The following is a 27,608-nucleotide window of genomic DNA, read 5'->3' as shown; positions in this document are numbered from 1 at the left end:
TACAAATTATCGATTTCTTCATCAAATATTTACAAAAAAAATGTATCCTTCGCACATTCAGAACACGAGATGACTTTGAATAAAGTGTGTATGGTTTTAGGCCGTTTATCCCGCTGGGAGCACCAGAAATGTGAGTCACTCATTCAAGAAATAGAGTGATTGAGTGAGTATGGTTTTACACTGTTTTTAGAACTATTCCAGCTATATCACGGCGGGGACAGCAGAAAAGAGATTTACGGCTGTATCCATTGGGTGAATCCAAACTGGGTTTTCAGTGTTACCAGCAAACGCTTGAACTACTAGGCTACCCAACCACACCTATCCCATTATGTGTATGCTGAAAGTTTTGTAGTCTTGTTTCGCATAGCTGTCTTGGAATTAATATTCCATATATCAGTTTACCCGTACCTTAACATACCTTAACAATGACTTACCTGGTAGAGCTAAGACTGCTTTTGACAAGGGCACCAAGAACAATTTCTCTACACCAATCTTTAGATCGGTACAAGTGATGAATATGTCTGAAAACACCAGTGAGTTTGCGTGGGGACTTCACTCAGTTCAAATTCCCCACATAGGCAAATTGTGAGAAGGTTCTGGTATAGCACCACACTGGCTTGCTCATACTACAATAAGCCATATTAAAGAACACTACATAAGTGAGTGGTAATGCTTGGAGCCAGCCAACCTGAGGCTGAAGGTTGGTCATTCACCACTTCTGCGAACCTGGAACAAAACTGCTGTCGATGGTGATGGCTACTGGAGAAATTGTTTAAATCACATGTCAAAACTCTTGGACACGCTGGCTTGGATCTAGCAGTGCACATCATTATTTCACTGAAATAATCACTGTGATGTTTGCGAGCACTTTTGATGATGCCATACGCACATATGCAACACAATAAATATATGAATGTAATTTACAATGAACAAATATTCACAACAAAACCTTATTTGAACAGCAGTTATTCCATATATTGAAGTGACATTAATTCTACACATTGAAAACCCAAACATCAACAATGATGGTGTCTTCCTCCAAGGTCAGAGCAACTGTTATATCTTCCAAGATTCAGTCTTAAACCATTTTGAAGTAAAGTCTCTTGATTACTAGCTTCAAAGAAATAGAATGAACTTCCAGACTATCTCAAGAATTCAAACAAGAAATGAAGACATTGCTTTCTATAATACGTCAGTAGTATTTTTCATCTGTACTTGTGTGGGTTTAATGTATCCGCAGGCAAGAAATCATAAGGTATAAAATAACAGACCTCTTATTGATAATTTTTAACATTAGCTCACACTGGAATAGAAAGAGAAAACACACCTAAATACCTAATGTCTGCTTGTTATTTTCATCCTTAGCAAAAAAGTTTGTTTTTCAAACAATTTTGCTGGTAAAGTAACTGTTGAGTTACTATTGAATATTTCTGACAGTCCCAAGACTTTTTTGTGAATCATAGCTACTCATAATGAAGTTTCACTGAAAGGGGAAACATCTTGCAACATTAAGAATATGACGAACCTGTATGTCAGTAAAGATACAAGATTTCAACCACAAAATTTCAGAATTTTTCAAGGCTTTTCTGGGTAAAATTAAGGCCAATAAGACAAGCAATTACATAAGTAAACTTAGTGAAAATAACAAATATAGCCTTTGAGCACTGTTATAGTCTGATTAGAAAGTGTCCCCATGAATTCCTAAATAGTTCAGTATGGAAGTAGCTAATAAATATGTACTATGTACATAGTACTAAGTACTTTGAGGCATTCATGAATAACCTATACCCAAACACCTTGACTCTCGGCTAACAGTTGCACAAGGGGGTTGCACAAGATGGGTGCACAAGGGGGTTGCACAAGGAAGTGGCTTCACACATTGTACTCCAGCAGGAATTGAACCTGGGGCTTTGGTGAACGCTTTAACCACTATGCTAACCACCACCCCAGGTACATTTATAGAAATCGGCCTATGTGTTAACCTGATTTCTGACAAAAACACACTCAATAACCACATGATCACATAAACCATGTGCCACACATTTACAATGTAAAGGCATTTTTGGAAGGTTTTTTTCAACCTATGTCATCCTGTATTGCTTTTAGCTTTGACACAGTTTGTTCCTGAGAAGAAGTGTTTCACTCAGCAGGTCGCTTTAAGGTACATGCTGGGTCATGTGAAACTGTCATCTGAGAGGAACAAGTCTTCATAGTCCTCATCATCGTAGTCCTCTATAACTGGGTCATTGTCTTCCTCATCGTCAGGCACCTGAACCTTGTTCTGACTGAGGGACACCTCCTCCCCAGCTGAGGTGGGGTGTGTGGTGGCTGGCAGAGACGGTGCTTCATCCTCCCCATCCAGAACATCAGTCTCCTCAAGCTTCTCCAGTCTCCTGTAACAGATGGACACCATTAGGGCTGGAAGGTGTGGAGACACATGAAGGCTACAGCAATATCAATGAAGAGGTGATTTCAGCACAACAGCAGTAGGACAGCAACGGTTTGGTTGGATTCATAAAAAATCAAATTTAAAACTCTAATTTTGATTTTCAATAACACCTGTAACTATTCTGATATTTGAACATCGATTCAAAATTATTTCCACACAGCCACAATGTAATTCTGATTTGAACTCGAGCAGTTTCGAGTGCTGAAATAAGGTGAAAGCAGAAACTTGATTAACCGACACCAGGCTAGTTATACGATAACAATTGTTGTTAGCAGACATTGCCAAGCTGAAGATGGATTCCACGCCAAAAGGCAGACTCTGAGAGTTAAATGAAATCTGATGTTTTTACTTATATGAAAAGGTCTCCAGGTCACAAAAGAGTTCAATCATTGTTAAATCAGTCAAATCAATCAGAACACAGTGTCAAAAGTAGTTAGCTTTAGTTGTAAGGTTAGTGTCAATACAAAACAATAATTTCTTCAGCCCATGTCAGAAAGCTCAAATTGACTTTTGTGAAGATAATACTTTCTACTTACCTGCCACTGCCAAAGGTTGAATATCTACACATCTCTTGGGTAAAGGAAATCTGAGCTGAAAGTATAGTATTAAGATGAAAATCATTCATACATTAATCAGTACAAAAACAATACAAATCTGCTTGTTTGCCACTGGTCCATAACTTTTGCAAAGAGATCTGACTTGAACCTTCATCCAAAAATATGTCAAGAATATTTTCCGTTAATATATTATCTGAATTATGCATGAAAACATTGCTGTTGTGATGGACAATGGACATCCAATGATCAAGGGAAAAAACATAGTGCCTCTGAGCATCTGGATATCGGCGATAAACAAATGTTAGCATAATAATATATTATAGACATTCCTCCAGAATACAAATGGTATTGTTGCAGAGCGAGGTCAACAATCACATGGATCTACATAAAATGATGATACACATTGACATGGCTGAACAACTGGCCTACCTGGGCTGTGTAAAGTGACGTTGATCAGGTTCATGTAGGGCAGGACTTCCGTTAGGAGCATCTTGGGATCCCAGTGGTAGCCTGTCACAGCAACAGAGTGAGTGAGTGAGTGCGTGAGTGAGTGAGCAAGTGAGAGAGTGAGTGAGAGCAAGTGAGAAAGCGAGTGACAGAGAGAGGGAGAGAGAGAGAGAGAGACAGAGAGAGAGATTATGTGGATGCAGAGGTAAGTGTGTCAGTCAGTATGGCAACATGCACAGAGATTCTATGTAGCAGTTTGGTTTCTGACCTGGCAGTTCTGAGATCATTATGAACTAGTTCAATTTGTAAAACTGATAAATAGCTATACATGTACATAATTAAAATTTATGCAAATTCTATAACATAACTTTCTTGCTAAAACATTTCCAGACCTGTGAATATATGGGTTAGAATTGGTCTTCAGTAACCAATGCTTGTCATAAGACACAACTAATGGACTAACGGGATAGGGTAGTCAGGCTCACAGACTTGGTTGACATGACATCATTGTATCCAAATTGCATAGATTGATGATCCTGCTGTTGATCACTGGATTGTCTGGTCCTCAAAGCAAGAGTTAACATGAAACACTTTGTGAAGGTGAAGAGAAGATAGGACAAAGGGGATGATTCACAGAGTGTTGTTGAGGTGTTGAGTCAAACACCAGAGCAGATGAAGACAGTGATGTGAAAGGACAAGATCTATTACCCTTGAAAACGTCAAGATCTACTACTCCTTTTACCAATGGTCATTCATAACCACAGACTGACAACACAACAGTACAGTCACAATATACACTGAACTGAAATAACACCAAGTATTTCATATCTTACCTTTAAACAAAGCAGAAGCAGTTTCGGTATTTCTTTTTGCCTGTAATAAAAGCACAATGACATCTAGCAAATGGACTATAATTTAATGGTGAACCATTCATAGTTCGATCCTTAAATGCACCTTGTTGATTCTGGATAAAATATCCAGTGGTTTGATGCCAAATTCACTGAGCAGAGTTGTGTTCTGTATGTATGACAGGATCTGCACGTCCTCAGTTTCAAATCCATATTCTTTCCACGAATCTGATTGTCTGTGAGTATATCCAATTTGCCAAAATGTTCATCTTCAGCCGGCATCAGCATTAATTTAGTTCCATTTCAGTCTGATATGCTGGAAAGGTACTGCAATACTGCCAAGAGCACCATTCAAACAAAGGCAAAATTTGCTTATTTGTCACTACTGCAGCAAGAAGCTGACTGCACCATAGGTAAGCCAGATGCACAAGAGATGAACCTATTGAATCAGAAATTACCCATGGCAATGAAAATAATTGCAAGATTTGTTACAATGAAATTGTTAACTGGGAGATGTCATGTATAAAGATTGCCTTCGCATGTCATTAGTTAGGGGGAAGAAGCCATGCCTTGAGACTGCCTTCACGTGCCATTTGCTCAAGGGAGATAAATCATGTTTCATATGCCAGTTTCCCAATAATCTGACACCAGATACAACAAGACTGCTATTTTATTTTAGTGATTTTGAAACAGAAAGGATTTAGACTGTAAATAATATTCTAAATTTCCAATTGGAGTGTCACTGTGAGACTACCCCTGGGTGTTACCTGTCTGTGTATGGTGAACCACTGAGACTTGTGGATTGGTTTCCAGCCCAACCCTGTCCTCTTGCTGTCATGGCGAGCATTGGTGGAGTTGGAGTGAATTATACCTCGTGTAGCTATAGACGCAGCATAGTTCTCCATCGCTGACCGGGACTGGAAATACAATAAATGCACTATGACCCATCGTATCCATGTGCTAGAGACTGGGTACACAATAAACAGACCTATGATCCATCATATCCATGTGCTAGATACTGGGGAGAACAACAAACAGACCTATGATCCATCATATCCATGTGCTAGAGACTGGGGACACAATAAACAGACCTATGATCCATCATATCCATGTGCTAGATACTGGGGAGAACAACAAACAGACCTATGATCCATCATATCCATGTGCTAGAGACTGGGGACACAATAAACAGACCTATGATCCATCATATCCATGTGCTAGATACTGGGGAGAACAACAAACAGACCTATGACCCATCATATCCATGTGCTAGAGACTGGGGACACAATAAACAGACCTATGATCCATCATATCCATGTGCTAGATACTGGGGAGAACAACAAACAGACCTATGATCCATCGTATCAATGTGCTAGAGACTGGGGACACAATAAACAGACCTATGATCCACCATATCCATGTGCTAGATACTGGGGAGAACAACAAACAGACCTATGATCCATCATATCCATGTGCTAGAGACTGGGGACACAATAAACAGACCTATGATCCACCATATCCATGTGCTAGATACTGGGGAGAACAACAAACAGACCTATGATCCATCGTATCAATGTGCTAGAGACTGGGGACACAATAAACAGACCTATGATCCACCATATCCATGTGCTAGATACTGGGGAGAACAACAAACAGATCTATGATCCATCGTATCAATGTACTGGAGACTGGGGACACAAGAAACAGACCTATGATCCATCGTATCAATGTGCTAGAGACTGGGGACACAAGAAACACACCTATCATCCACCATATCCATGTGCTAGAGACTGGGGACACAACAAACAGACCTATGATCCATCGTATCAATGTGCTGGGGACTGGGGACACAATAAACAGACCTATGATCCATCGTATCAATGTGCTAGAGACTGGGGACACAAGAAACAGACCTATGATCCATCGGATCCATGTGCTAGAGACTGGGGACACAAGAAACAGACCTATGATCCATCGTATCAATGTGATACTGATACGGATAATTTCAAATTCTATTTCAGAGATACATATTTTTCATGTTTCAAAAACGAACACTCACAGAAGATACAGATTCAAACATGATGCAATGTTTTCATAAGGAAAAACATATCAAATTTCAGCTTCCTCAGGTTGGTCACCAAAGCTGCAAATTGCTGATGCAGTCGTAAACAATATTCACTCACACAATCCTCAGGCAGTGTATGAAATAAGGACCATCTGACCACCTCAGATGGCCTAGATTTTGATGGACGGTCTAAATTTACAGATAAACAGCCTGATGGTCCGGTAATATGTTTTTAGATGTTCTATTCATATGGGTAAATTAAGTAGATCTGGCTAAATCCTTTTTGGGCTGGTAACATTTTGAAGTTAGCCCTGATGTCTGGAAGGATTTTGGCTTATTTTATACACTGGAGCCTCAGGTTGATGATTCTGAGAAGTTTACTGCGTCCAAAATGCAAACTAAACATTGGGAGAACACATAACATTTGAATTTGTATTCACACTTACTGCCCACTCTGCAGTGAAGAAATCGGCATCACTGATGTACTGACTAGCTCTCACAACGTCGTCGATGTCAGTGTAGAAGTCTACATAGTTCTGGTGTAAGAAGCTGGCAAAGTAGTTACCTGACAGGTGTGACTTCTCTACAACCTCCTGTAAATACAACATTACAACATACACCAATGTCAGTTTGTGCTTGTTGACTAATGCCTTTATAATATTCCTGCGATATCATGAGTGCCTGTGAATATTTATGTCTGCACCACACAAATCTGCCCCATGCCTTACACTTGTTTCTTCCTTGTTTAAAGCCACATCAAAAGATCAATCCAATGATTGATATCATGAGCAGTGATGGATGTAACTGTTATGATGACATGCATCAACATTATCTGTGAGTCTGAAATCTGGTCCCATTAGTTTCCTCCAGGGTGATGGTGTAGCCTAGTGGTTAAATTGTCTGCTTCTCATGCTGAAGACCTGGATTAGATTCCCAAAATGGGTACAATGTGTGAAGATAGTTTCTGGTGTCCGTAACTGTGATATTGCAAGAATACTGCTAAAAGCAGCATTAAAACTAAACTCACTCACTGTCTCCTTTTGCAGCATGCATGGTTGCTGAACACCAGTTCTGCAAACCTTGATTCTCATACTTATCTGCCTTGACCAGTTTTACATAAAACTTTAGACTGAATACAGAGAGGTACCTGGTACACATCTCTTGAATGCTGACAAAACATCCCTCCATCAGACAATGAAGAGTGTACTCACCTCTGGGTTGAGGAGCAGTGGGTCTCTGTCGTACAGAGATAAATGTGATGGCAGTAGACAATGTTCAGGAAACTCCTTGGGGTCCCCTCCTACATGGGGGCAGAAACATATCATGATCGCCTCCATGCTGAAAATCACCCACCATACACTCTGTCCAAATGAGTGAACACTGACATGTATATCAAAGTAACTATGGGTAAAATGCTCTGTTTTACCTATTATCATGGAAGCACCAAGCTGTGCTATTTCAACCATTTTGTTGGCATTCCTCAATGTATCATTATTCATTCTAGTTGACATTCTTCATTAATTTTCATCCTTATCTTAATCAGTGAAATTCTTAAAAATAAAGAAAAGGCTATACGATGCAACCACTGGACTCCATTGTTCCTGCTTTGGATGCCATATCTTAGGAATGGCAAGTCTTTCTGGATGATCAGCTTCTTTATTGTGCAACAGTGACGTTCCAGTACAGATACTTATACTGTTTTCAAGCATGATTTTATCCCCGAATGTGAGGCTAGAGAGATTTTCATCAGTGTCAGAATGTAGCTTACGTTTACAGTACAACACCTTGCCGATAGCATGGAAGAGGAAACATGAGGTGTCTCTGGCTCCGATTGAGGACACTGCCTCAGAGTTTGTGTCCTTTTTCTGACTGGTCTCATACTTGAGTCTACGCCCCGAGCCAGATGAAGACTTCTTTGGTGCTGTTTGTTTAGATGTACACTTGTGCTTTAGGTCTAATGTATCTGTCAGAAAAACACAGCAGAATTAAGGTAACTTGTAGTCTTCTGTGAAACATGCATTGTCAAACTTCAAAGTGAGTGGATAAAATGTAAACAGCAAGCATTTGTTTATCTTTGATAATCATTATCAACCATATCATATTCATAAGATAATATGTTGATTTCTGTTTTGATATCAGTTTTCAGTCTTACATTCTCTCTTCCAAGCTATAAATGAATGAATGTTGTGAAAGACATGAGACTGATGTCTTTACACGTAATACACAAGGTCATGGGATAGTGAGAGAGAATCCAATACATTACTGATTGTTTTAATCACAAATAACTACGTAACTGGATCGCCAATTCCCAGACCAAATGGGCTATAGGCTATTTATCAAAACAGACTGAAGACACAACTGTGTTGGACAATCAAGAATGCTGGGAATGTGTTTTCAATGTATCTCTTCTTGTCTGGCCATAATCACATTTAAGTTGGCCTACCTTGACTACAGGCAAACTGGAGGGAGTTGATAGCAGACCTCACGTCGCCTGCACTGGACATGGCAATGGACTCAATGACTGGGGATGATGGGATGGCAGATATTGACCGCTGAAAAACACAAACATAGTCGCCATTGTACATTATAAGTTGTTCACTGGTCACAAAGGGAACATGTGCTGATTTACCATTAATTTTTGTTTATGTTCCCTGAGCCTGACAGAAAAAGGGGAACATAAACAAACATCGAAAGTACATCAGCCCATGGGCCCCAAGGGAACAACATATTTATCTTACTGAACACCTCAATGCTAATTTGCTGTGGTCTAATTCTCCTTCTTAATATTCACAGGGACTGCATTTGAACGTTTTGTCAACATTTATTCACTGGAATGTGAGGCAAATGTTTTTGTAGCCATCCCTAGATCTTGTGGATGACACACAGAAAAACAGATTTCGAGTTATCTCCGTTCCACCCATTTGCATTCGCAAACCATCGGCAATTTTCATGATTCACTGTTATTCATGATAAAGAAGTACTACCACAAAGTAAGGAATCAGTTGCCATTGGCAGTACACTGGGTGCAATGTACCTCGCTTGAAAGTGGGGTGTATTGAAAATAACTGAAGAGCACTCAGCCAATTCGAAAACAACGTTGATGTGTGAGGTAAGATAAACTCACTGTATTGGGTAACAAAGATAAAGAATTAAATAACATCTGAAACAGAATATAGGAGCTGATTTGAGGTCAAAAGGACACATTTACAGGTTTCACCTTGAAAATATAGTTAATCTTTCAAATAAGCAGTTGAGTACGTGAATGGCTTGAACAATGTAACCATTAAGATCATTTGAAAAGAGAAATTAGATTGGCTGGCTTATTTATTTCATTTGAAATAAAGCACACACATATTGTTTGGGGTAGTTTTTGTGGCCCAGAGTTTGCAATTCACACTGCATAGTGAAAGGATCAGTGAAAGAATCTGCTGGTGATGAGTCTGAATTTCAGCCTCAACCCATCACTGATGTTTTAGTCAACACAATATTGTGACCACAGAAATCACAATATTTCTAAATGTCTAAACTATTTACTACGTGAGGCTGCTCTCCCTAATTCAACTAACACAAGTGGTTTGACTTAAAGGCAGCACACAGAGTATCTCATAATAGAATTACCAATATATTTCTGTACCTGACTATACTCTGAGTTTGCAATCCTGGCCAGCACTTTCACCATCATGGTGGGAGCCACCGGGTTGAAACTGATACTCTCAATACTGATCTCAGCCTGGAGGTCTGCAGGGAAGAGTTGTCTCTCATTGGATTCACCACTAGTGGTGTCGCTGATAATAAACACCAGGGGGCAGCGTCCAACCTGTCTGTACTTCCTGATGATAGACAACTCCAGTCATAACACAGATCATGGAATGTCATTAAGAAACTCTTAAAGCTCAAATGGACACGACAACTTTCAGCTGCAAACATTTTGCATGTTATATTCTTCAGATGAGCAGTTGATTGCACAAACCAGGGGGGCACAGAAGCAATGCAATCATGGACTACAAATGTGTAAATGAGCAGCAACAGGAGATGTTGAACAACACCATAAGAAAACGGGGTCATGAAGGCTCTGCTTGGGAGACGTCCATAGTGATAACATCTGATCTTTGGAATTTACAGTCAATGTTAAGGTTGCAAAATAGTAACTCCCATAACAAAGGCTGATTTGATCTTTTGCAGTTTGCATCATTATAAATGATAGATGACGTAAAAAATAATAACTTTCATGCTGAAACTATTAAAGATGTAGCTACCATACAATCTCATTATCACTATAAGAAGAAACTGATAGGAGGGGCTGTCTCAAAAACAAAACCAGGACAGATGAAGCAGACGATGGTTGGGGTCGGGCTGAGGGATAGAGATATCTGCAAAGATGTGATAATCCTTTTAGGGGAATTAAGGTAGGGAAGTACATGGCATGTCCTAACATGTAAACATTATCTAGTCTTGTCGGTCTTTGAGTGGTCATGGCCACCTATGTACTTTGAGACATTTAATACAATGCTTTTCTATGGGTATCAGGTATCATACTCTTTTACATATCTTGACATAAACATCATGAAAGAAAGACACATAAGATGTTAATAAATAAATGAGACATATTCAACACACGTGAAAAAGCACAAACTATATTTGAGATGACCCCCTTCTGCCAGTAGGCTGCACATGCATTTCATGCCAGGTTAGTCGATTTTCCGTTGTCATACCTGGCTCAGCGACCTAATTGTCACCCATAGTCTGATCTATTGTTTTCCTCACCTGGTCACATATTTTCTAAGTTTTGCCTGATTTTAGGAGTAAACATGCTTTTCTGGATATCCTCTTATGCTGAAAGCCCAGTTAGGCTGAGATGAGTAATTTCGACATATCCTATTTGAAGTTGTGTATGTTTGAAGGATACAGACTAACAGCCTAAAAATATTTACTTTAGCAGTAGTTTCCCCAGGAAAAGCAAAAACTTGATTCTTACATACCAGTAATGCATCTCTTTCCACAGCAGATATCAATGAGGTCATTAAAAAGAAAATTATCATGCCCCATTTTCTCGAAACAAACTTAAGTCTGAGTTTTAACTTTAGTTTAACTCAAATTTGAGAAAATGTAGGAAAATGAATTTCCCAGAATGGTCTGAAATTGATATTAAACTCAAACATAGTAGAAAATTTGAGTTTGAGGGATCGATTGTTTAAGCTGCATGGGCATTACTGTTTTAAAAAAGCAGCTGAGTTAAAAATTCAGTTGTTTCAAATTGTCCAACTCAGTTTGAAATATGAGTAACGACAAAAGTTTGTGTTGAGAAATCGTGGCTTGATGCTGGTCCATCAGTTGTAGTATCACATCAAAGGCAACCAATGTTAATACTGTACCTGAGTATATTGTGAAATAATGAAGCATCACGGAAGAAAATATTAGGTAGTTCCTGAAAAAATAAATATGTACATATATCACTGTTCTAGCACAAATTGACCCGTGAAGGTCCCGGGATAGTATAGGCCTTCAGCAACCCATGCTTGCCATAAAAGGTGACTAACAGGATTGGGTGGTCAGATTCGCTGACTTGGTTGACACATGTCATCGGTTCCTAATTGTGCAGATCGATGCTCATGTTGTTGGTCACTGGATTGTCTGGTCCAGACTCGATTATTTACTGACAGCAGCCATATAGCTGGAATATTGCTGAGTGCAGTGTAAAACTAAACTCACTCACTCGCTCACAGTAGCACAAATTACTTTCAACATAGTGAACATGAAATGATCGTGTCTATTATTCAGCATGTCCAGATAGGTCACATTGTAGAGAAGGTAACAAAAAGTGTGCATACTCTGTTGAATGGAACAGAACAAGTTTCTTCTGTAAGTGATATGAGAATGTTTTCTGAAAATGCATACATAGCATGTACAATTCATTTTTTATTCATGTTTGAAAATGTTTTGTGTTTGATGCTCAAATGCATGACCTTGTAGCACATGATGAATATGATGCAGTTTTGCAGTTAAAGATCAGACATGAATCTAACGTATGCAACATGCAATGAACGCAGACAACATGGCCTCAGTATCTTGTGTACATGATGTATACTGGACAAAACTAGTTAGGGATATATGTAAATTTTGAAATTAAGAATAATGATCTGTTTATTCATTGACACACTGATGACATATCAAGCATAAAAATATCAATATCCCTAACTTATTTTGTCCAGTATATATCTATCAGCTGCTGTCACAGTGTCAGTGCTGCACAAAATTTAGCATAAATTTCACAATTTATGTTCCAATTTTTCAAGCTTATCACATATAAAAATGAAAACAATGGCAGCCAAATCTGTACACAAAGGTAAAAAAGTCTAAATTGTGACAAATATCACAACACTGCAAAATGTGAGTAACTTTGGTTATCTTTGTTAGTTTGGGGACAGTGGGGTAGATGATTGGTTAAAAAGTTTGCTTGTCACACCGAAGGCCTGGGTTCAATTCCCCACATGGGTACAATGTGTGAATCCTATATCTGATGTCCCCCTGCATAAAATAAAACTCACTAACTTTGTTACACCTAGTAACCTTCCAGTGACACAAGATATTGGTTTCAAACACTATACCATTCTGGGAATCAAACCTAAGTCTTCAGCAGGACAGGTAAACACATTTTCCATTAAACTATCCCAACACCCCTCATACCTCACATATACTGACAATCAATCTTTCATGACAAAATATGCAGCGTTAGCTGAGTGAACTAACTATTGCCTCTTCGATATCCCAGTCATGGTTAAAGCTGTCAAGTGATGCTCCTTCAGGTGAGGTAGAAGTTTAGTGTTAAGACCCTTTAGGGCTCCAGTGCAGTTCTTAACAACTCTTAACAATAGTAAACAAAGCTCTGAAATGAAACTAATTTCGAGGCGGGAAAAGGCACAAATGTGAAACAAGATCTTACCTCTATAAAGATTATCTTGTGACTAGACGAGAGGGTGTCGCCTATCTGCAGAGATGAGTATTTGTTGGCTCTAAGCAGGAAATTCTTGAACTGTGTCACTTGAGATTCTGAATAGCCTATGTCTAGACCGGAGTGAGCTGGACATAAAAGTACACATGTAACAATGACACATTATGAGACCATTATGAGTGCTATCTCTCATGGACAGATGTGTTCTAGGTTGACACCTTGTAAAGAAAGGGAGGTAACCCTGATCAATACTTGCAATGCACAGGGTTAAATTAATGCTTTTTGAATGGATACCTATGTTTATGAAATACTAGTCATGTAAAAAATATCCAAAAAATATCATGTCCAAATTAAAATCAGTTTAATTCAACATGCTCAATGATGTGAGTTGAGACAGAGTACACTGGAGACTGAGTTACAAGAATCCATATATCTCTGTTACTGCTTGTACTTGTCAGGACAGTGCCCACCGACTGTTGGTTTTTTTTGTTTAATGCCACTATCAGCAATATTCCAGCTGTATGGTGGTGGTCTGTAAATAATCAAATCAGGACCAGAAACCAGTGACCAACAGTATGAACGTCTATCTATGCTTTTAGAATACAATGACAGGTGTCAACCAAGTTAGTGAGTCTGTGCACTTAATCCTGTTAGTTGCATCTTATGACAAGCATGAGTTGCTGAAGGGCCAGTTCAAACCTGGATCTTTTGGGGTCATATGCTCACTGAAATAGCTCACTGAAATACCACACTGCAGATGGACATAATACCACACACAGACACAGGTTACTGACACCTTGTCAGGCAAGGTAACAACAAGTTGCACCATTTACAGCCTTCAGAGGACTGAATCTCTACCCTTCTGTTCTATTGGTAGCAGGGGTTAAAAAATATGTTGAAAAGCCACTTGCCACAGGGCAAGTGATTTCAAAAAAGTAACTTGTCCTGATTAATTTTCCTTTTGCCCTAAATTTATGACACAATGCGTGATGTTAATGTTCACTTGACTATTTATTGAAGAGTGATAATTTCACTCTCTACTGACTCTACTTTATTATTATTGCGAACTTTAATAGCTTTCTTATGAGCAGATATGAAATTAAATCCAAGATTATTTGCACTTTCAAACCATTAGTGGAAATTATCTAGTAGTCCACAGAAAAGTAAGATACCATTATTTGATTGCAAAGAAATGAAAACTGACTTGTCCCGGGCATCACGCAATGGGATTTTTGAAGATGTTGTACCCTCTACACTTTGGTCAGAGGACCTTTGCCTACACTGCAGCATTGCTTTGGAATTCAATGCCATCTGACATCAAATGTGCTGAATTTTTGAACTCTTTCAAGTCCCTTCTGAAAACCATTACTTCTCCATAGCTTTCTCTTAGATCTTTACATCTTTGGTCATAATGTTGCAGAGATTAAACATATTCATTCCTTACCAAAGGAGTTATATGCTGATGGTAGGAGCTGCTCAGAATTGTAGCTTGGCTGTATTGGATTGGTCCATTCCTGTACCTCAAGCCCAAGCTCCTTGCAGAGCACTTGGATTGTGGCTGTTTTTCCCACGCCAGCTGGGCCTGTTAGAAGTAAGATGGGGGCACCATGCTGGAGGGAGAGAGTAAATTAGAGTTTGAATGCTGCCATCATCTCATGCAGTACAAGTAACAAGAGTCTAGAGGGTAATACTTCTGATGGTTGCAAAAGCAATTGTCAGGTCAACTATTCTAATCCAGAATACCAGAATAAAGAAATAAAGTTCCCCGATCATGACTTCTGACACCATAGCTTTGAACTAAGACATGAAAGGATGAGTATGAGTAATGACAGACAAACCTTTGGTGTAGATTTACTCCGATCTTGAAGCCATGCTTCAACATCATCAACCTTCTTCTTGTGAACTGCTAAATCACCCTGAAAAAAATCCAATGGTTTGTGGGATGAAATTGACAGATGCACAGAAATAAGTAACATGTTGATCAAGTGAATAACTAAACATGCAAAAATGTATATATGAAATGTTTAGCAGTATAACTCAATGCTACTTTGACATGTTAGTCTACATGACATATACTGAACAGCAAAAGAAACACAACTCTGACTTTCTGTCAAGTTTATAAATAGTGGATATAAACATGAACGATTACTTTCATGAGATTTCGTTTTTTTCAACAATTGCTTTTCTTTGCTGTTCAGTATATGGGATCTAGACCTTACTTTATTGCTTGGCTTGTGTTTATCTGCCCAGAGATCGTCTCTAGAGATCTTCTTGAGTTTCTTTCCCTTAGCTGCAGGGGAGGGTCGGTGTATTGGCACAGGACGTACACTGTCCCTAGGTCGCTTCTTGCTCTGAGACAATACAGCATCTGACAGCTGGGATGAACATGCAGGCTTTGATGGGAGGAAGTCAGCAAAATCATCAAATGATGAACTAACCCATTTAAGGGATTTCTAGAACAGAGAAATCAGATTCACAATATGACTACATTATAAACTATGTAAGGAAAACAATCCTGCATACATAAATTTGGGTTACCAGGGGAAATAATGTCCATCATGTTGTATGTGCTCCAGGGCCCGCTTGCACCATACAATTGCTATAATCCACTTGCACAAACACGATCTTAAGACAGCATGGATTTAAGATTGCAATCTTAACTAAGATCGAACTCTTCAACATTGGAGGTAGAAATTTCTTAAACTCGACTCCTGTCTACAGCTGTCTTCAAGTGCGAATAGCATGCAGCGCAAATAAAACGTGGAGCTGGTTACTGCACGCAACTGACATTCCTTGACAAAGGAAAAAAAAAAAAAATTCAAGCAAGAAAACCCCACAAATCTTTGTAATGACAAAGTGGAAGATAACATACATGGTAACTCGTACCTCGTGGGCTATTCTCTAATTTTTCTACATTCTAATATTATTTATGAACTAAGGATGCCATACTGCAACCACAGAAATATCACGTTTTATGATAAAATATTGAAATACAAACAATAACATTAACAAATTTGGGTTTTGAGTTACTGACCTAGTACTCATGAAAATTAAAAGATAACATAAATTATAAACAAAATTTCCTTATGATACAACACCTAAATGTACCATGATTTGTCAATGGCTATCAATGAATCTGTGTTTGGCATCTGATTGGTGTAAAATCCCAAATATATCCCACAAGCATTAGATGTGTAAAGATAAGAAAGTGTGACATGAAAGTGGGAGTGTTGTGGAAAATGCATGACAGGGAAATATGAAAACGTTATTATTCCATGTGTTTTGTATGTGTTGTTAAATACTTATCTACAGTATGTTAATTGCTTTACGCTATTTTGTTGATAATTATTTTTTCTTTCAGTTAAAAAACTTTTTTACGCAAATTTCACATGCCTCAGCAAGTGTATTTTCCTGTTTGAAGAATACTTGTATTAGAATGCATAGATTAAACTCTATTCTCTCGTCAGAAAGAAACAAAAATTTGTTTGTACGTTAACCAACTGTAGATTATTGATACGTCTTTGATCGAAAAGAAATATATGTGGAGATCTGCGCTGTCACAATATAACATACACTGTATTTGGGCATAGCAGATTTTAAAGCAACGGTATAATACCCAAAGGGAAACCACTCCCATCTTGCGTAAAAACCAAGATTAGCTGCCCTTGAGTTATTGAAAAGGTCATGGCCATTGCTAATCGCATGCAGGCACCTTTTGTTACTATCCTTTCCTTGTTTATCAAAAAGGTATGGTGTTCATACTTTTTCCTGCACTGAATCGGGTGAGAATTGTACTCTATGATATCTACTCGATAATGATGTTGTTCACTACCTCAAAAAACGGTATTTCAGACGTTAAATCGTCGATGTTGCATTCTCTGTGTTGTTGAAGTGTCGAGGCGAATCATACAGTTTTATGCAATATAAAAGCAATCCCCAAACGTAAACTTAATTATTTGCGTGAAACTGACACCAGCTTGAACGCAATTTTGCTACTGACTACAATGATCTTAGCTCCTTACAATTGGTTCCGACCAATTGTAAGTTTTGATTGTAACTTACAATGATCTTAGCCTACAATCGCTTTGTGCAAGTGGTTGGCGATTGTAGCCGAAGCCTAAAATCGCGATCTTAAGGATTTACAATAATTGTAGCTCTAAGACCGTTTTGTGCAAGTGGGCCCTGGTATGTCCCTGCCGCAGCACTATGTTAGTAAGACATTAAAAAGTCTACAATATACATATGATTTGTGTTTCAGAAAACTGATTTATATGGAGACAATGATAAAGTGAGTCAAGTAAGTTAATCATTCTTGTGTTAGTTTTATTTGAAGCAGAATACCTTGTGTGATGGGACTACTTTTACGATTGAGACATCTGTATCATCATCATCATCATCATCAATTTCAGGGGTTTTGCTGCTGGATTTCTTCTTTAGATACCCTCCCAAAGTCGACTGATGGCTGAGTTTGCTCTGAAAAATGTAATATGTGCTTTAATATTGTATATCATCCTTAACCATATGAACAGTCAGCATGTTACCATGGTTACTGTACAGTCATGTAACTACAGTGATTGGTACTGTTTGGGTGGTTTGATTATTGTCTAAGACTTAACTCATATTCAACATTGTTCCTGCTATGTAACAGCTGCTGGCAGATATCGGGAGTACGAACAAGACAAGAATGTGTTTGGTTAAATGTCAACACCCTAAGTTTCTGCAGAGGATACTTGGGAGACACCACAGAGAGTATAAACAGTGTCTGTGTATTAGTTCAGCCAGCTAACATGCTAAACGTCGTGGCGTACACCATCTGTGCATATGGTGAGCATGTTTCATTTGCTAATGGTGTAAGGCCGATGGCAACGTGATGAAATGAGCGTTGCCTAACTAAAACTCACCCCGGTAAACTGCTCGATGCTTTCTAAAACATCAGTGAAACTTTCGGTTTTCGTGAGCGAGCGTGATAACATAGCACAATCAGAACGAATAATTCCTGATAGTTCCACCTTACCATTGTACTTCCTCAATTCCGAACAAATAATAGCGTATGGCTTGTCAGCTGTATTCCCTTTTTTCAGCGTGTCAAAAGAGTTATTTGATTTGAACGAACAATACAACGACGGTGTTTTGAACGCGCCGCCATGTTTGTTTTTACCGGAAGCGCACAGTGCAAAAATGTGGAACCTGTCTAATGTGAAATACGGAACATCGTCAGGATAATCGCAAACATTTGCTGTCAGCCTATATTTCAAAGTTCATGTTCACTGTGATTTATTGTCGTTTATACATGCAACCAGGGAGACTCTAACAAAAATGACCAAACATTAATCTCGGAACATTATTGCTTGTCAAAGACTGAGGCATTTGCCCACATAGGAGAATGAGCCTCATTTGAACCGAATAATTGTTTGTGGAACAGACGGTAAAATTATGATAAAAACATGCCTTTTACTCTTCACTGCATTCTCCTATAATTAACTTGAAAGTTCATAGCAATTTATTCACAGGACAACAACACTTTCGCTTTTTATCCATGCTATATTTTAAGTAAATTAATTCATTTACATATTCCGCATTCATTCCATAGTCACTCCATGGGTCAGTCTTTATGCCATGGACTTTCTTACATGGTATATATTTGTATTCCAATAACTCTGGCAAAAACAAAACAAAAGGTGTTTACAAGTGACGATGGTGGAGGACATGATGACGATGGTGGAGGATTCGGTGACAGTTGGGAGTGGGCTACTAGATCTGCATTACCCAGTGCTTGCCAGAATGGATCTTCTTGACACCGTGTTTGTCAGAATGGATCTTCTTTACACAGTGTTTGTCAGAATGGATCTTCTTTACACAGTGTTTGTCAGAATGGATCTTCTTTACACAATGTTTGTCAGAATGGATCTTCTTTACACAGCGTTTGTCAGAATGGATCTTCTTTACACAGTGTTTTTTCAGAATGAATTTTCTTTACACAGTGTTTGTCAGAATGGATCTTCTTTACACAGTGTTTGTCAGAATGGATCTTCTTTACACAGTGTTTGTCAGAATGGGTCTTCATTATACTTTAGCTTGTCAGAACAGGTCACAGTCAGTCAGTGCTTGTTAGAAGCAGGGATAATCTACAACACTTGTTATGGTCTCCGTGTTACAAGTACCTGCTACATAAAACTAATTGACAGAATATAACCCAAGTAGTAAATGTTTTCAGAATATATTCTTTTTACCAGGGATAATCTACAGCAGCGAATATAATGGGCAATTGAAAATACAACGGGCTCAATCTTAAAGGTCACATATACTCTAATAGGGTACAAATGCAAAATCACTTGCTGACATCGTTATAAATGAAACCCCGTCATTAAAACTGCTCATTTCGACCCTTAATTACCTTAAATCGACCTTTTTGTCGACAGTGCACAATTCTCAGCCGCAAACGAAATTTCAACCAATCAGAGCGGCGCGTCTCCGTGACGTAATTGTAGGTATAGAAATTAGGGTCTGTGCAGTATTCATCTACATTTCAGGGGTTAAACTGTTTCGTTTACAGGTTTGTACAAACCTGAAATCGCGAAAGCTGTTGTGAAAAATGAAAGCTATATGTTCTCACAATCTACTATGACTTAGTTTTGTCTCCTGCTTTACCTAGTTTTCGAGTTACAACCCTTGTTTTCATAGACGATTCTGTCAAAATCACTTGGTGTCGCTAGGTTGTAATCCGTGTTAGCTGGTATAAACCTACACGTTATTTGTCATCATTCACTTGATGGTCAGTTAATGAATTTATAACAGGTATAATTAGTGGTAACGCCACTTAGATTACCCAACAAAGGCCCCCATTTGGCATTTCTTGTGTCTGGATCGATCAAAGGATTAACCGATAACACGCTGATTGATTAATTAGTTTTATGCGGATTTAAATGGGGGATTTGTCAAAAGGGAGTGTTTATGTATGTACATTTACTAATCTATGCTGAATACACTCTGTCATATCTGTGCATATGGGAAAACAAGACCCTTCTTTCAAAGGGTTAACCGCAAATACATTGATTGATTGCTCATTATTGGCTAACTAAATACTTTTTAAATTTTTTAAAAAGAAGGACGCACATTATGCAATTATGATAACACGATGCCATTTAGAAAGTGGTCAAATGCGACTTATGTCATATTTGGGATTTCACTTTCTCAGTAAAGTACAAATTCTAGTACTTTTTTGGTTGAGTGCCATCCGGGATTCGAACCCGCACCCCAAATGGGACTCAACCCAAAAAGTACGAGAAAGTGAAATCCCAAATATGACATATGTTGCATTATATAATTAGTTGCCAGGTGTGCTGTCTTGGGTGACCAATGAGACTATACAGCAATGTGAAAAAACTGAAACGATACATTTCCTATATTCGATTGTTGAAAGACCATCATCTTGGGAAATCTGCAGATGATTTATATATCACTCCTTGGATATTGATGGATACATTCCCCGAACATTGTAATTGCCTGACATTGCTCCTATAACTTTAATTTGTTTTAATTTTAATATTTGCATTTTGTTTTTGTTAAGTTGTCGTAATTTTCAACAGAATCATTGTTTTCGTCGTGAAGTTGTAATGGTACAGACGACATACACTAGGGTGTTCGTGCGAATTATGATTCATACAGTCAAACTATAAAATGTCTAGATATTACATTCCTGTTATACATTCGCAGATCTGTTGAGTTTTAAAATCCATACAAGTATGATTATAAAGTAATTAGGATCATGAGACCAAATATAAAGACGTATATTGACAAGTGTCTACATACTGGTGAGTGAACGTTTACAAACCAAGTAAATTTAGCAATTTACAAAATCAAAATTACTTTTCACTTGTAGTAAAATATGCATTTTATTGATGGACATTAGGATTTTACACACCATTGCTTATAACATAACAATTTCATTCTTGGAATCGAGGCGGGGGCCGATGTAATATTTTTTACGATAGTATTGTCACTTCAACCACAACCTCGCGTCCGAGGAAGAAAGCGTCATGCAAAATCCTTTTGGTCAGCAATGTGTAGTAAGCAGTCTTTATTGTATAAACTCGATGAAACTTGAACTCCCATTTTCTATCCTGGAAGCGTGGTAAGGGACGAACCATTCTAGTTAGTATATACCAAAGGCTTCCACAACGCTCGTTTCGCACACACAAACAACCAATTTAAGCACGAACTACGGAGTCCGGTGCAAATCTGTGCATAGTGACACCATCACCTGACCCCAAGGAGCAATTGACGGCAACACAGCAATTCGGCATGTCCTTGGTGACGTCGAGAAATCAGCAAAATGACGAACTTCCTACACATTTTCTCTACCTCTAATTGGAAATCGTTCCCTCTCTTACGTCACGTCCGGTTCTCTGGCGGCAGTGTTACGTAACCGTGTCTGTGGTTTCGTTTGCGGACGAGAGAGAAGCAGACGGCTTTTTAGCAACTTTTAAGCGCTTGGTATTAATTAACCACAAATTTGTTTTTTTTTATAAAAAAAATGGTGTTTCGTTTTTGACTAACCAAAAGTCTTTCATATGCAGTGACAAAAAGGGTACAAACAAATTGAGTTTACTGGTCCTTTAAAACTAAGTTGCCGCCATGTTGGCTACACTGGTCACGAGACGACCCGCGACCCGCGGCATACGCTAACAGGCTTCTGACGCTAACAGGTGTGACCACTCCCCGTGTTCGAATTCCATTGCTTTTACTCAGTTTGGTGTTGTCAAAATATATCCCCATTTCTAAGTGTTGTCACACCAGATCTCCACAACTAAGTGATGTTGACCAACTGCTGTTGGAGTTCCCTTGCTTTTACCAGGGAGCCTATATATAGAGGGAGAAGAAACTCCCCGATAAGCCCCCGAACGTATGTCTCGGGTCGTTACGTAGCAGCGTAATATTTAAGATTGAGGCCGTTTTTTTTCAATAGCTGATTAAGTTCGCTGAGTGTTGTAACAGCTGAAATCCTACTTGTAGGAGATAAGTTAACTATTTTGTCACTTTAGCTTTAGTCAAATAATTGGTATTAGTGTCCGTGTTAGGACAGTAGATTTGTAGTAAAGTTTCAAGTCGGTTTTTACAGCTCACTAGCTTCTATTCTCGAAGATAGACTAAACTGTGCCGATAAAATCTTCTTTCATACATTCGTTTAACGTTTAGAAGGGAAACATACCTTTAGTTGAAAGGTATTTGCACGTAATTGTAATAGTTTTATGACTTAAAAACACTGTTAGTGTGTAACTGAGGTGTGTGAAAAATATGACATATCGCCGATCTGTTCTGATCCGCCATTGAAATGCTACACGCCGCTGTTTCAGTGATTCAAGTTATTTCTTCAAAAAACATCTTTCACATACACCTTTAATTCTTATGAGAGGGATATACTTTCAGGTGAAATTGTTTGCAGGTAATAGGGATAGTTTCATTATCTAAAACAAAATGTTAGGGTGTATTTGAGGTGTGTGAAAAAGATGACATATCTGATCTGATCCGCCATTAATGTTTGTGATGCTTGAGGGTTATAGTTCCATAACGTCTTTCTTTCTTCTTGATCTTATTATTTGACAAATAGGAAAGGTGTTTAGGACTCTTTGTGACAGTTCTACACTTTCTGTTTTCGAGGGGTCTGTGACAGTGTCAGTTAACATTTTGTTAATGTCCATTCCATTCCCCACATGCAATAAGATATCTGAATTAATTATTAATGTAAACAAAAATGTCTCAAAGTAGATTTTGTAAAAAGGACAGCTGGAGTTATCACATGTATTCTCGCGATAGTTTTACATTCTTTAACATGTTTTGGGAGGGAAGGCCGCTTTGTATCATTTATTCTTTCATTCATTCACATATGTACTTCTTTCTTTTGTTGTGTTTCTTTCTTATATTCATTCACATAATCTTTGCACTTAATTCTTACTATAATTCATTCATCCATTCATTCATTGTAAAATTCCGACTGATGCAATAAACTGGCTGAAGTTAAACACAGGTGAAGTAGCGCTGGGAACGAGCCAAGTCCCCGTGTGCGTTGGAGCATGACGAGACACACGTTAATTAGTACATATGGTAAAGAAAGAAAGCGAGTGACCTATCCCTGTTGTAGATTATTCCTGCTTTTACTCAGGTTGGTTGTCAGAATATATCCCCATTTCTAAGTGTTGTCAGACCAGATCCCCACAACTCAGGGATGTAGGAATAACTTCGGGTAGTTCCGCTTTTGGTATGTTTCATACTATATCACCACTATACCGTCTCGATCTGTACGTGTTGGAAGACCTGACTCAGCGTCTTGATGGGTTGTTACAAAAAATGACTTATGTATGTGTCGTCATGCCCCCACTGTGTGGGTCTGCGCTTATGATGCTGACCGTTGGTTCGCCTGGTCAGAGATCATGTAAGCCCAAATATCGCTTACATAATTTGGAGAAAGTGTTGTGTGACTATCTGATGGTCAGCGATGGCGGTGGGGTAGGCTAGTGGTTAAAGCGTTCACTTGTCACGCCGAAGACGCGGGTTCGAATCCTTACAGGGGTACAATGTATGAAGTCCCTTTCTGATGTCCCCGCCATGACATTGCTGGGATATTGCTAAAAGCGGCGTAAAACTAATTTCACTCACTATATTACTACGAAAAGCAAGATTTATGGATGTCAACTTCTTTATTGTGGAAAACAGAACGCTTCGGAACGTATGCTTGCGTCATCATCAGGATCGCTTCATGGAGAAGGAGCAAGCATAAACTCCGAAACGTTGTGCTATCTACAGTAAAGAAGCAGACATCCATAAATCTTGCTTTTCTTATGCTTTCCACTTCTAAATGCCCTTCAAAGATTTATATTACTACGCCTTGGTATGTTCAGTTGAGTCTGGAGCAGGACACGCAGCGGCGTCTGTCCTTGTTATGGATGGATTTGACTCCATTTCCGTTTCCAGAAACCTGAAATTATTTGGGCATTTTCCGTTTTTGGTAATTTTAATATTCTTTCTTCTCCGTACATCGCCATGTATTAACCAGTGATAAGTTACGTGGATACAATGTACGGAGCCTATTTCTGATAGCCTATCCTGATATTGCTGAAATATGGCTAAAACGGCGTAAAACATACTCACTTACTCTTCAAAAGAGGACGGCACTTCTCTAAATTAACCTCAGTGGACGAGGAACCTCACCGCCGTTATTACCTACAGCACTAGCAATTACACTTATAAACACATACAGTTAATGGTACTGGATATTAGAATCCAAGGCACATCTACAGGTGAATATCCGTATAAAGTGAAATACCGCACTTCGCATGGTTCTAATTTTTTACACGCTGTCGTTGATGCTATCGACGTATCCCTGGTTTTCCTGACTTACATGAGATTTTAGTGAAAAAATAACCGTTTAGCTAACACCGACAGATAATACTTGAAACCTGTCTATGTATGTCCTACGCGAGAATGCAATATTTCTCAAGTGCATACCTAAGTCTGAAAGACACAGTAGGTGGTCCACAACCATATCGTCTTAGATATTTCCTGCAACCTGGACCAGATACTGTTTAAATTCCATTAAAGTGTTGTCACTTTCAATCAAGTAATTATCTACCTTTTTGCCAGCACGTCACAGAAACGAGCAAGGGAGTCGAGGCAATAAACCAGTTTTATGACTGCTATGTAAGGAGTTTAGGAACCTCTGAATGGCACTTCATTACGTTATTGCTTTCCGAACGCAGTGATGAGTTTCTACTCACCTCAGATGTTTTGAGATAAATGTAAAATTGGGTGATGTGGGTTGGTGAAAGCTTTAACACATGTGTGAAATATTGTGGGTGAACCAGCTTAATTGATACTTGATACGTTCTTTGATGTCCACATTGTACAAAATGTATCGAGGTTGATTCTTGAAAAAATGACTGAAAACTGACTTACAAGACAATAATCACTTCCGATATACATAAAAGAGTTTTTTTTTTGTTGTTATCAGGTTCTTTGAAGAGCATCTCGCAGGAACACCCTGAGTCATTCCGGACTGCAGATTGTGGCTTAAAATGTTAACTCACTCACTCCGGACTGAGATAATCGATTACTCTGTACACAAGAGGGTCAAAGGTCTGTATGCAATAATATATTTATTGCTTCTTTCATTGATAAAGGCATATCCCAGATACTATAACCCAGGTTAGCAACAGTTGGAACGTTATCGATAGAACTTAAGGGCAACAGAAGAATCCCGGAAAGGAAAGACATTGATTAGGACAACATGTTCCCGCTTGTCTGGAATGAGGTCCTTGTATTCCCTTATTTGGTCATACTCTAATATAAAGGACAACAAAAGACGCACAGGTATGGCTTTTTGTCAAGTTTTCAAACAAAAGACATAAACACGAATGCTTACTTTCATGAGATTTCATTTTTTTATAGAGACTTTAGTTTATTTTGCTGTTCAGTTTATTATGTAGGTCAGAAGTTAAAGATTCTAGAGTTGTCTGAATGTAGCGCATCGATGCTCCAAACTGCATCTACAGATACAGTGGATAGCAGTGGAAATACTGTTATCTCGTAACAGTGTAAGACCATGGCTGTAGTCAAGGATTATTTCCGGTAACTGGTACTAACTCTTAATGTTCTTTGCTGTGTGTGACCACTGTTGCAAGTATTCCGTTTCTGTTATCCTCGTATACAATAAGTAATTATGCTTGAGATCGTTGATGGACAAATCCCACTACCGGTACACAGAATAGCAAATGGTCGGTTATTCAGGCAGTCCCTATCTGTTAGACTTAAGCAGTTCCATCTTTACGATGACCGAATCTTTGAGAAAATTGTGATTGACTGAAAATAAGGAGTATTTATATTTTAAAATGTAACTGTTTGTTCACTGAATATCCTGAATTTGTGGCGCTGAAAGGGTGGAACTGAATATTTGATGGTTGATTCTCTTTTCAACTAATTTGTATGGCAGGTATTGGCTCCATGCACAAATTCTGTAGGGAATTCTCACATCCTGAAAATTACGAGTAAATTCGCCATTAAGTAATCACGGGTGTCAATCACTTTAGGTAGCACTGATTAAAAGCATTTTTCATGCCTAGTCATAACATACAAAATAGATCCATGATTAGAAACATGTTACCAACATCTGTTTTGGGCTGTATGTAATTATTGACATATTCGTAAAGTCCTATGTTCGTCAAAATTAGTGTTATGATGGGAAATCAAGAAAGGGGTCAAGCAATAGATATTGTGTTTCGTTAGTGTGTGCTTGGTTTGTGCAGCAAGCCCTATAATCACGCGTTCCCACAACAAAATCTGTTTACAATTATTCTTTTTTCTCATGTGTTGTTCATGAAAAACCGTCATTTAAGTAAGTCCTCTTTCTTTTATATAGATGCCGAATTGTGTCTTACAAGGGCATATTTGGGGCATGGTGGGCGAGCTGGCAAGGCGCCTGGATAGTGATCCTGTGAGGTTGAGGTGTGGGGATCGAGCCCACCTGTGACCGGGTGTAAAAACCGTGGAGTCAACATTCTGTGCAGACTCTTTCAGTGTTGTCACAACCCCTAATGTACAGTACACAACCCCGAGCACTTAAAAGAACCCACGAATCTGTTGATATATGACCAGATGGTGGCCACACGAATGCGTGCAAACACCTAGTTACGGGTACAGCAGTTGCAATTGGATAAAACACTGTGACTATGTGTCCCAGTCCACTCAGCTCTTAATGGGTACCTCGTTAGGATGACACAGCATCAATAAACTCGGTGCGCCAAGTGGCAGCTAGAGTTGTATACTCCCCAGGGAGTTGAGAACACGATGTGCTGTTGAGATTGACATCCCGTGATCTAGGGAAAAATACCAGCGCCTTGAGCAAGCACTAGTGCGTGGATATGTGCAATATATAAATATCCTATATCATATCATTTATATCTGTTGTGTGATTTTAAATGATGCAAATCCTTGACAGACCAACCCGAGAATTTACCAGTGTTTCAGGTCAGTGACTTTGACTGTATTTTTCGTTAACCAGAAAATCCATTTCAGTATTACCGCCATTGTTTGTTGTTGTGAACCCAACAACAGACATCCTTTGATCTCACGCAGAGCATAAAGATTAGTTGTGCTGTTACAAAGAACGATAGTGTATTTTTTAAACCCCTATCAACGTGTACGTAATTGCTTATCACTGTAAACTGATCTTCAAATATAGACGAATAATCAGGTCTTGTAATTAGGTTTTGCTTAGTCATATTATTGGAAATAAAACATGATT

At 38.7% G+C, this 27,608-nt stretch overlaps 1 protein-coding gene across 1 annotated transcript; it reads right to left on the bottom strand.

Moving 5' to 3' along the window:
- LOC137290510 (cell cycle checkpoint protein RAD17-like) lies at positions 1-18,487 on the bottom strand. The gene is made up of 17 exons (XM_067821490.1): positions 18,330-18,487; positions 17,657-17,788; positions 15,535-15,768; positions 15,154-15,231; positions 14,760-14,925; positions 13,307-13,443; positions 11,739-11,791; positions 10,001-10,196; positions 8,810-8,918; positions 8,135-8,329; positions 7,578-7,666; positions 6,813-6,959; positions 5,069-5,218; positions 4,287-4,326; positions 3,436-3,516; positions 2,986-3,040; positions 1-2,393 (listed from the first exon to the last, which is right to left on the bottom strand). The coding sequence occupies exons 1-17, from the start codon at positions 18,330-18,332 to the stop codon at positions 2,174-2,176; spliced, it is 2,085 nt and encodes a 694-aa protein (XP_067677591.1). The 5' UTR covers positions 18,333-18,487; the 3' UTR covers positions 1-2,173.
- Between the last annotated feature and the right edge of the window lie 9,121 nt (positions 18,488-27,608).

This window comes from Haliotis asinina, chromosome 7, assembly GCF_037392515.1.
Source record: "Haliotis asinina isolate JCU_RB_2024 chromosome 7, JCU_Hal_asi_v2, whole genome shotgun sequence".
NCBI lineage: Eukaryota > Metazoa > Mollusca > Gastropoda > Lepetellida > Haliotidae > Haliotis > Haliotis asinina.
This window is presented reverse-complemented; position numbering and strand designations above follow the sequence as displayed.